The sequence below is a fragment of the Cucumis sativus genome, unplaced genomic scaffold (genome assembly GCF_000004075.3).
Source record: "Cucumis sativus cultivar 9930 unplaced genomic scaffold, Cucumber_9930_V3 scaffold91, whole genome shotgun sequence".
In the NCBI taxonomy this organism is placed as follows: domain Eukaryota; kingdom Viridiplantae; phylum Streptophyta; class Magnoliopsida; order Cucurbitales; family Cucurbitaceae; genus Cucumis; species Cucumis sativus.
In genome coordinates this window covers 165543-177297 of record NW_022279580.1, presented here as the reverse complement: position 1 = coordinate 177297, position 11755 = coordinate 165543, and the positions used below count along the sequence as shown (strand labels likewise).

The following is an 11755-nucleotide window of genomic DNA, read 5'->3' as shown; positions in this document are numbered from 1 at the left end:
ACTCAATGTGACCACACTAATCTAATGTTTAGCTTTATGTAAGCTTTAGAAAGTTGGTGCATGAGAAGAAGATCTTATTGCCTTCTTAAACCAGGAGGAATAGAAAGGACATTTCTACATAGAAGGTAAGAATATAGGCAAAATCATTGAGAGAAACAATAATTGACCGCACAACTAAGCTTGAGAGAGTCGTTTGTTGGATTTTATGTTCTAAAAATCATTATTCGTAAAAGTTAAACATATTTCTATTTGCAATAAAGTTGAACATTTTAATTGCTTATTTCGTATTTAGAAACCCTAAAAATCTAATAAACTAAGATTCATAGCTACAGATATGAGTATTTGAGTTTTATGTAAAGACATAAAAGTGGATCAAGTTAGAGTAGAGAGCCAAAAACGATTTATATATGGATAAGACTATGCACCTTGTTCTAGAGAGACTATTGGATGTGGTTCTTATTGTAGTTAGTTCAAAATAATATAATCTCGAATCGTTCATGTGGAGATATGTGAGTAGGGTCATACTTATGCAAAAGAGTTTATATAAAACCAAACCAAGTAATAAGTCACTCTTACTTTATAATATTATTTACTGTTTAAGACTGACTATTCAATATTATGAACTAGATAACTTGACCTCAATCCTTCGTTAACTATGAACTGTTTATTCGGGATTATCCTTTGATCTACATGGGTGAGAGGGGCCAAACTTTGCCCCCTCAACAAGTCTCCCATTTTATTCGTAAAAACCTAGTAGATAGTTGAGGACACAGGGTTCAAAATGAAATTCGCTCCTATTCACTTTTAGAGATAGTAGATAGATTGTTCTCTTAAATACTGACTCCGGGTCTTGAACAAAGGTCCCCCACTCTGTTATTGGTTTGAGAGGGATTCATTTTAATGATTAGACAAGCTAATTATTTTTTATTAGAGGATCAACAAGAGACTTAAGGAACAAGACGTAATTTCGAAGGTAAAACGACATTTTGACATAGCTGTAATTATGAACAACCTGTAAAGGGTTGACTTACTAAAAATGGTTATATCTAGTGGACATAAATATATCTACAATAAGGAAAGTGCAAAATGAGTTTTAGTGAGGTGACTCATTAGTTAACAACATATGTTGTTTAACTAGGTTAAAAGAGTACATTCCAGGTAATCTCATATCGTTGGGCTCATTATCTATAAGTTCATTTGGTTCCCCTGCTAGCTCATAGCGGGCAAAACCTTAGAACAATGTGTTGAATATGAGTTTGAAATGTTCAAAATCAATTTTTGGGAGAAAACGTTAAATATATCTGATATATTTAACCTAACTTTTAATTATGAATTAAACATAAAAAAGAGAGAAGTGATATTTAAATCTAAGTAAGATTTAAATATTAATTTTCTAAAGACGGATTCAAAATCAAACAATCAGATCTATCCGGATAAGCTAAAATTATCAACTTAATATTAGATATTACATGAACTAAAATTTTTAGTTAATTATTTTATTAACTAAATTTAAAATAGATTAAATCAATTAAATAAAGAAAATTTGACTTTGGAAGTCAAAACAATTTATTGGAAAAATTCCAACTTCAAAATTAGTGGGAGTGAAATTTCATATCGATTCCGTACCATTAGTTGTACTCTTTGAAAACAACTATTTTTCCTTGCAATTGACGGTCTTTAATGCTTATTTTAATGTCTATTTCAATGTATTTCTTTCTTTTTCGCGTTTTATAAATAAAATTTCCCTAAAACGCAAAGGAAGGTTACGACATACGTCGATGTTACCCACAACTCTTGGATTTTGATCGGCTAACTTGTTCATCGAGTTAGAACAAGTGTCGTACAATCGTCCGTCTCGAGGTAACTTCAAAAAAGTGTCTATTGGTTTTGACATAAAACCACATTCCTATCTAACAAAATTTAATACAATAAAATAGTTAAGGTATTAAAAAAATTTATAGTTCCTCAGTCCTCACCGCAACTTCTTCAACACCTTCGCCATCTTATCGATTTCGTTCGCTCAACCTTCAACACTCTCGTCGCTCTCAAACTTTTTTCTTTTGCCTTTGAATTTTGTGTTTCTTATGATCTGTTTTTCTCGAGGCTGTATTGTACCAAGAGTAGGGCGATGGCCCTGTTCTTGACCTGTTGTTGAGGCTGCAGCTAAATCAATCCACAGAAGTTTACTGGTCGGTCGTTGTTTCAGATCTAATCTGATTTTCGTCGACGAATCTGCTTACCGAACTTCTTACATTTTCTTTATAAATCTCTTGTTTTGGGTGCGATCATACCATCACTAATGCACCGGATCCCATCAGAACTTCGCAGTTAAGCATGCTTGGGCGAAAGTAGGACTAAGTTGGGTGACCACTTGAGAAGTCCTCGTGTTGCACTCCTCTTTTATATTTCTTTCCTTCTTCCATTTTTAAATTTTTCCCACCCCAACACTTATTACAATACTTTTGCAAAAAAAAAAAAAATCATTTCTCATATTTTCAAAAAACAGACGTGTTTGATAAACATTTTTGTTTATGTTTTCAAATTTTAAAAAACGTTTCTCAAAATTAGACAAAAGTTGAGAAACTATGATGCTCCCAATTTCATTCCTATTTTATTTTATTCCATTTCTTTACATGTACTAAACTCTCTGGTTAGACTCATTAGTAGGGAGATCATACTTATATAACCACTCTTGTTCTACAATTCTTCGTTAAATTCCAAACATTGAAAATTTTATTATATTTCTTTATTTCTTTATTTCTTTATTTTTTTCATTTTTATTAATTTTTTATATCTATATGTTTAATATTTAGAGCTACTTAAAAATTAAAAAAGAAATTGACAAACTATTTATATTTCATAAAACAAAACCATTAAAAGATAAGTTATTAAACTTGATTTTTCTATAAAGTGTAAATGTTTTGTCAAATGTTTTATTTTAGGGTATTTTCAAAAATACTACCAAGCGACAAAATTTTTACACGATATAGAACAATTTCAATAACGAAAAAATTTCACAAGTCCACGATGAGAAATACCAAAAATGTTCAATGATTAATTGGCATCCAACTCGCGTAATATATTTTGAAAACGATCGTTTAGATTTGGCTATTCGATTTTTTTCAGGATTTTTTTGGTACATATGGTCATTTAGATTTGACACACATTTAATTTAATCGTTTAAATTTGGGTAGTTTAAACAAAATTTTCAAGATTTTTTCGTATGTGATTATTTAGATTTGGCACATGATCGTTTACATTTGACATATTATCGTTTAGATTTTATCGTTTAAATTAGGATAGTCAAATCTCAATGAGTTTTTCTTAAGATTTTTTTTGGTACAAGATCGTTTAGATTTGATACACGATCGTTAATATTTAGAATACAATCATTTAGATCTGGCTATTTTTATACACGATCATTTACATTGGACAATCCAATATTCCGATAATTTTTTTCACGATCTTTTATACTTGACACACGGTCTTCAAAAACCAAATAACAGTTTGAAAAAATATAAAAAAATTACCAAAGAAAGAAAAATATGATAGAAAGGAAAAGAAAAGGAAATTAAAGAAGAAGTGAAAAAAACAATGAGAAGGAAAAGACAAATTACAGAAGAAAGAATATGAAAAGGAAGAGAGGTGAAAATATTTTAAAAAATTGCAGAGAAGAGAAAAGAATGATGGAAAGAAAAAATATCGCATAAGAGAAAAAGAAAAAATATTGCATAAGAAAAGAGAAGAGAAGAGAAGAAAGACGATAACAACAAAGAACAAACTTCAATTTTTTTTAAAAAATAGTAAATTTCATAAGCTTTTTCAATTTGTGATATGAGCCCTAAATTTCATGTCCGTTTGTTCTATTTACAAAGGTTAACCTTCTCCTTTTTACCATTTTCCAATAATTTTTTAATTTAATTTATTTTTTCTTTTATTATCAATCTTTAGCATATGTTTAACATTTTTTAATTTATTTTATTTTTTTCTTTCTTTATTATTTTTCATATTTATATGTTTAATTTAATTTTTGAGTTTTAAACTTTTTTATGTTTAGTTTTATGTATAATAATTTTTCAATTTCAAATCTAATTTTAAATTTTCTTTTCTCTTAGCTATTTTATTTTATATTCTATATTTATTATTTTTTTGTATTTGTATGTTTACTTTAAATTTGAATTTGAAACTGTTAGAATATTTAAATTCATATATAATTTTATATTTCAAGTTTAAATATTTAATATGTTTATTTAAACAGAAAAATGAGAGTTGCATATACCACATTTAGGTTCCTTTTGACAACATTTTCGTTTCTTGTTTTTTGTTTTTTGTTTCTTATTTTTTGTTTATCGTTCCTTATTTCTTCTTTTTTTATAATAAAAAATGCAAAAAACGATAATAATTTATTGTTTCTCTTTTCTCGTGTTATTTTGTCAAACATTTTATCGTATTTTTATTGTTTAAATATAATTTCAATATGTAAAATAAAAAACACAGTTTGAATGATGTGTTGTTAAAGTTTGATTTGAATTATTATTTTCATTTAATTCATTTGTGTGAAATGATGTTAATTCAAATTCAGCTTAATTATATTATTATGTAAATATCGTGGTTGTAAAATATTAAAGATAACCTAAATAAATATCTTAGTAAACTTTTTTTACATAATATAAAATTTTAACTAATTTTGAATGTACTAAAATTAGTAAATTTAAAATATAGACTAACATATAAACACACATATTGCAATATTTAAAATTTACAACTTATTATCTTGGAGTGAAATATGCGTTGAGTGTCTAGACGATCACATGATAAAGCCTTGGAAGAGGGTGTGGCATTGATGACTTGGGATTGCAATAATAGATATTCAAATAAGATTTGAATATTCATATTTGATAAAGATTAAAATTCGGTCTACTGGATTGATCAGAATTAGTGAGATTTAATATTTCACTACAACATGACGGAGTTTTCCTAACGCCGAAATAGGTCGATAAAGTTTTGAAACAACATTGACACAAGCTCTTAGTTATTACTCATCTCCCAATTTTCATTAATCATTCTTTTTTTCTCTCTCACTTTATACATATTTATATTTATTTTTAGTAGATTATAGATTGATTTTCGTAAATATATAATATTTAACATGTTCTTCACACATGAATGACAGGGAAGGTCCATCCTCCATCCACCCTACAAATTTCAAGCTCTCATTTCACACAACAAAATCAAAATCAAAACATCAAACAAAATACATGAAAAAGATCATTAAAAATATAATCACCCATAAAACAGAAACTTGCAAACATACCCAAATAAGTTATAATAATTAAGTCCATAGCACACACACTTTATTATTTATAAAAATGTCAAAAACGAAGCTCAGCCCACACATCAATAGGTAAAATATCACAAATCCCCTCATTACTAATATACGTTTGATATACCTTATACACGTTTGATACACCTAATACTCCTTGATACACCTGATATATTTGATTGATACACTTGATGTACCTGATACTTTTTTATACATTCGATACATTTTGATACACACTTGAAACATTACTAATATATGTTTGATATACCTTAATTTTTCACTTATACAATTGATTGATTAAATGTACTTGATATGCTTGAAGTCCTACTTATACACTTGATATACACTTGTAAATTTCGTTCATATATTTGATAATGATTCACTTTGCTGATATGCTTTAACAATATATTGTTGATATACTTGATAATGATACACTGAGTTACATCATTCATATACTTACTAATACTCTAATGAATTGCATAAAATTAGAAAAAACAAAAAATCACGTAATAAGTATATTAACCAACTAATACATATAATATAAGTATATCACAATACTGATATACAAAACTGAGACAAAGTAAAACCAAAACAAAATTAATGTAAAAAAATAAAACAAAATAATTTAGAATTAGATTCAACTCAAAATACACATCGAAGAAAGTAAAAAAAAAATCACAAATAAAGTTAAATTACTTCGATCAACAACCATTATATTTCATTTTACAATTATTGTACTATTAATATTCTAAAATTAAGATTAAGACATAAAAAATAAATAATTTTTCTAGTATAAGAATAAACAAATAATTAGAGCCTTCAAAAGTGAGAGAATAAATAAATAATAAGTAGGACGTTAAAAAGAGTAAGAGAAAAAAGTTATTCAATGATAGATTACACATAATAACAAATTTAAGATGGAGAAATGAGAATTTTGTCATATTTGCAAAATTCTAAAACAATGTGCTATAATTATTATATCATATTCTCAAAATGTTATCTTATGCAATTTTTCTAACATCTATTATTGAAATTGATAAATTAGATTTACCAATTCAAAAACTGAGTGACCAAATTGCATCCAAGTGTGTTTTTGCCTAATTAAATTTTACCATTTCTTAACACAATTAAAACCATTATTTACATTAAATAGATAAGAAAAATCAAGTTTGAAAGTATAAATCTTCTAAACCTAATAATTAGATTAAAATAAAATTCAAATTTTAAAAGTAAAATTGTAACCACCATTAAGAAATTATGGTCCAAATGAAAAACTTAGGGACAAAAAAGTATTTTCCATAAAAGAATATATACTTTTTACCATTAAATTTTAAATTTTGTTTTAAAATCACACTTTGGTAAAAAATTTCACAAAATTAATAAGATTGAAATAATGTGACATGCATACGAGTAATAGATAAAAATGTAAAAGACATGCTAGCTAGGGTGGACATCATTTACAATATTATTCAAAAAAAAAAAAAATGTCATAATAATTGATATGTAAAAATAGATAGAATGGATTATTTGTTACACAAATTATCAAAATGTCATAAACACTATTATCACAATGAACAGAAAATCATGCATAACTATAGATCTGAGTCCAATGAATTCACGTTGTAACCTTAAGACAAATTTACTAACCCTAGTGCTTGAGAATTTAGAGTAATTGTCTCTCATGATATAACATATCAACTTTCTTCTAAGTGTAGCACCCCATATAGAAGATTTACGAACGAAACCTTGTGAATCTACCAAACGTCAAGATTGTGGATATAGAGAGAAATTTGTTTACAGAAGACAAATGATTTTTATGTGTATCTTTCTCTCAACCAAAAGAACTTATTTATAGACTTTCTGTGGTCATTCGAAAAGTCATGTCTTTTAGTTAATAACAATTTTCATGAAATGATGCATCCACTCATGATGCATCCATTCATGAAGAATCATAATCATTTATTCCAATATTATTAACTTAAGAATGAGTTTTTGGATAAAATAAATACTAAAAATACAATGATCTTAAACATTTATTTTTGACAATATGTGTTACTCAAAATTTTCATTTTTAATTTGACGTAAAACTTATATTATAATTATAATTTTTGAACATTTTATGTATATAATTGAGTTTTATGTTGGATTGTGGATTATATTAATTGGATCTATGATAAAAATCAAGTGTGGAATGGGTGTGTCGGGGTTGTGTTGTTCCAGCATCGGTTAGGGTTAGGTGAGTTTGTTCTGGTATACGTGCGTTAATGTGTGATTGTTAGCTTTGGGTCGGGGATGGGTTTATGACGCGAGATTTTGGTCATTTGCAGAACAATAACAATAATATATCACATCCATATGAAAACAATAAGTCGACACTTTAATATATATATAGATAATGATACACTTTGTAGTTTTCGTACACCCATTGACTAATAACCACTTGTTTAGTTCAAATGTAGCTTCCATATAAAAAAACAAATATACATTGACATTGGAAGCAAGAAGCCTAAAATCAATACATTAGAAGCAAGAGTTTGCTACCAACCATACAAAAGATGTTATATCAATCAAGTGCTCCAAATTGGCTTCAATGCTCTAAATGGATTCTTCCAAACCTAGTAAGAAAATAAAATCTCATTTAGAGTATGATTAAAGAACATTGCCTATGAGGAGGTTCTACTTAAAGCTATTTAAAGGTAATTAAAGAACATTACCATTGATGTAAGATTAAAAAAATCAATATTGAGATTATAGAAGAATAACTAGAGTGCCCAAACTTATGTGATAACATTTTCAGCCCCTCCCAACCCTTCATTCTAGCCCCCTCCGAACACAATAAAAAAGCAGTGAAAATGGCACACATGAAACATATATCTTCAGTCAATACCATAACACAATGTACCAAATACACAAACACAATCCAAATATATTATACCAAGAATATGAACAAAACAGAGAAAGAAAGAAAAAAAATGTACCAAATATACGAACACAATCCACAATTGTTAGTCTTAAATTTGATTTTGAAAGTTTGACTAAGAAGAAAGTTTGAAATAATAATAACTAAAATAATGCACCAAACGGTCCTAAATTTGATTTTGTGCAAACAATGATTTCAGTTAAATGAAACCAAACTTCCCCACAACGATGCTCAATTCTGTTCACCAAAAATAATAACAAACTTCATATTACCAGAAAGTGAATTATTTGAGCCCCACCAAAGTAGGATGAGAAAAGTTCTGCATCTAAAGTTGCACTCATTAGAATCAACCTCAATTCTGGTCGACGAGGAAGGAGATCTTTCAGGACAATGAGTAGAAAATCTAGAATCAAAAAGAAAAAAATGGAATTAGACGTTATAATTTTCATTAACCAAAAATCACCTACTTGAACTACTTATCAGTCATCACCTTCATTCATTCCACGCTCGTGAATTTTATCAATAATAACATGAGTTATGCCTTTCAAATTTCTAACAACTAGCAATCTTCTCAACAAGATACCCATAGTGCGAAAGAGAAGATGAAGTATGAAGTATCCCTCCCTTTCATACCCTCCAGTCGCACTTTATAACCAACCTTAAAGAAACACATGAAGAAATAGAAACTCCATCATAATCCATAACGTTAGATGGCTATGATTTGAGATTTTGAGCTGCTTACAGATTCACCCAATTTCTCCCCCCTTTCAAAAGCAACTCTCTCAGAGACAGACATAGCTCATATTCGTCTTGGTTGTGTACAAATGATGCTGCAAACAGCCCCACGGAATAATATTAATATTCTAACAATATGCCTCAATCACAACAAAAACATTAGTAGAAGAATCCCTAATTTTGAGGAAACGTCTCTGATCATTCCTCCTCTCACACTGAAAACCAAAGTTATTTCCTGGGTGAAGTGTCTGAGGCCCTCTTTTAGACTATCGCCGATACAAAATTTCACCTCAACCCACATTTCAAATTAAGGTAATGCCGTAGTGTACACTATCTAAAACTCCTTAACATAGCGAGAAATTTCAAGAGAAGTCCACCGTTTCCTTTAGAAAAATGCATGAAAATAGATTTTTCGATACAATTTTCTTTAGGGATTTTACTTACCCAGTAATACCAAATAACAGAAAATCAAAAAATAGAAACGAGAAAATGGGAAGAACTCAAACTCAAAAAACAAAACCCGAAAATAGAAACACACCTAGTTTGGCCCATGGTGTTGCAGGAAAGAGTTAGAGAAAACAACGTCAGAGAGAGAGAAGGAACAGAAGCTTACCAGCGAAGGAGGTGACGACCACGATTTGAACTTTGAAGAGATTGCGGCGGTTTGGAGATGACAGGCACAAATGGAAAAGGTTGAGGCAGAGGATGTTTTGTCATTTGGTAGAGGAGGTTGTGGCAACGCTGGATTGAACGGACAGGCACGAGGGGCCAGTGGTGGTGATGGGGCCGGAAGATGGTCGGATTGGAGATGGCCTTCTTTGCAGGAGGATTTGGGAAAATGAAGGGTTTTAGATTTAGGGAAAAGATTTTATAAATTTGTAATTTTAATTTATTCTTTTTTATTTTAATAAAAAATAATTTAATGTTTTTTCTATGACATCAAATAACTGTAGCGGAAAGTGTTATCCGAAAAATTTTGTTTTTTTCCCTCCAAAAACACGAATTTTTTCAATTTGTGACAGTTTTTTTCTTCTCCCTCCCATTTTGTGATATACACAATTGTCATGCCAGACAGTTTTTTTTTATAGTGATTATTTCCGAAAATGTCTCCTTTGTTGTAATTTCTTGTTGAAGTTATTTTGGGATCAATGAGAAACTAAGGCACTTTCTTTGGGAACATAAATTATAGCATTTCTTTCTAGAGAATCATGTATAAATTACTCTCTAATTTCAATCTTTAGTTGAATTCCAATTTTAGTTGTTATGAAAACAACAATTAAGTAATAAAAGAACGTAGATCAACATATAAATATACATGGTTTATTAACACATTGTTAGCTATGTTCACAAGCAGAGGGAGAACAAATATTGTTAGAGAGTATTTTCAAAATCCAATATGGTGCCATTAGGTTGAGGAGTTTATATATGCACTTCTCTAAACCCTAAAGTCAAAATCGTAAATAACTACATAGGTACAATAACAAAAGAAAAAAAAACTTGAGACCCTTGGACTGGGTTGTTCGTAGCGTCACTTAACGAATTCAAGACATTCCAACATTGGTTTTATATGAATTTTTGTTTGATTAGTTTGATCACCTATGTTTCCATGTTTCCATGATTTCTATTTGATATTTTAATGACTCTAAACATGAATTTTGAAGCAAGATTGATTAAGAATTGTTGAATTGATCTCAAGCCTGCTTTTTCCTTTTGATTTTTTTTTTGGTTGAATCTTCAATTAGAACTCAATTAATTAAGAAATAGAAACTTTTGTTGTTTTTGAATGTCAAAACATGCAAACTCTAAAGAATGCATGAAAACTTCTAACATGAAAGTGTTTCTTTGAGTTTAATTATTAGGAAGTTAGATACGTTTCTTGTTCGTTAAAGATTCGTTATTTTTGTGAATTGAAATTGATGGCAATGAATTTGTTTGTTTTATGATAGAATGATGGCTAGAAAAATCATTTCCACTTTAATTTGATTGAAAGAATTCTCATTATTTCTGTGCCCTAATATTCTAAAATCCCCAAAAGAAATATTTTATTTCTTTCGTTGTACTTTCCTGCATGGTCACCACATTGTTGGTTATTTGTAAAAGACTTGTGATACTCTCTACTATCTTTCGTTAGTACTTAAGTTTTGGCTGGAAATTTCTTTTGTTACTTTTGATTTAGAGATTCTTGAACTCATTTTGCATATTTTTATTTCTAATTACAAGGACAGTAACATTATTTCTCATATTAACTTAAGAATCATTCTTAAAGTTAAGTTATTTTTATAAGTTGTGCATGTTCTCTTTTATCTAAATAAGAAATAAATTTATTATTAGTGTGACATGAACATTTAGACGCATTTTTCTTTTGCAAAAGTTTGACATCTGACAGTTATAATAAATTTAGAGTTGATTAGAAAAACAATAAAATTAAAACTTCAAAATAATAATAAATACCCAATTGAAAATAAAAGATTAGATACCAAAAAAGTCCATAGTTATGGTATAAATAATGATGCCTACTTTTATTAATGAAACAATCGAGAGAGAAAGAGAGAGGTTGACAAGCAATTCTCAAAGCTATAGCGAGAGAGAGAGAAAAGCGAGAGAAAAACAATAGAAAATTAGTGCGAGGGAGACAAGAGCGTATCTTTGAAAATCCTAAAAAATCCCAAATTTTGGATATCTGCTTTGCTTTAAAAAGCAAAGAGGAAAGAGAGGATGCATAGAACCCAACTTTGGTTCAACAAAAAAAAAAAAAAGAAAGAAAGAAAATGGTTTCT

General features: G+C 28.7%; 1 protein-coding gene, 1 non-coding gene and 1 pseudogene across 2 annotated transcripts; 2 read left to right on the top strand and 1 right to left on the bottom strand.

Annotated features, from left to right (window-relative positions):
• Positions 1-2154: 2154 nt before the first annotated feature.
• Positions 2155-2256, top strand: LOC116406362. The gene has a single exon (XR_004219375.1). It is a non-coding gene; the product is annotated as a small nucleolar RNA snoR109 (small nucleolar RNA).
• Positions 2257-2277: 21 nt separating this feature from the next.
• Positions 2278-2396, top strand: LOC116406360 (annotated as a pseudogene).
• Positions 2397-7679: 5283 nt separating this feature from the next.
• On the bottom strand, positions 7680-9831 carry LOC105435473 (DExH-box ATP-dependent RNA helicase DExH5, mitochondrial-like). The gene is made up of 4 exons (XM_011656763.2): positions 9592-9831; positions 8734-9073; positions 8516-8646; positions 7680-7938 (listed from the first exon to the last, which is right to left on the bottom strand). The coding sequence occupies exons 2-4, from the start codon at positions 8828-8830 to the stop codon at positions 7891-7893; spliced, it is 276 nt and encodes a 91-aa protein (XP_011655065.1). The 5' UTR covers positions 8831-9073; positions 9592-9831; the 3' UTR covers positions 7680-7890.
• Between the last annotated feature and the right edge of the window lie 1924 nt (positions 9832-11755).

Excerpts from the sequence above, each read along its gene's own strand:
- LOC105435473 (XM_011656763.2), bottom strand. The coding sequence starts at position 8,830 with ATGGGTATCTTGTTGAGAAGATTGCTAGTTGTTAGAAATTTGAAAGGC. Across the intron at positions 8,647-8,733 it reads CGAGCGTGGAATGAATGAAG|ATTTTCTACTCATTGTCCTG; the intron begins GTGATGACTGAT and ends TTTTGATTCTAG. Across the intron at positions 7,939-8,515 it reads CTCAAATAATTCACTTTCTG|GTTTGGAAGAATCCATTTAG; the intron begins GTAATATGAAGT and ends TTTTCTTACTAG.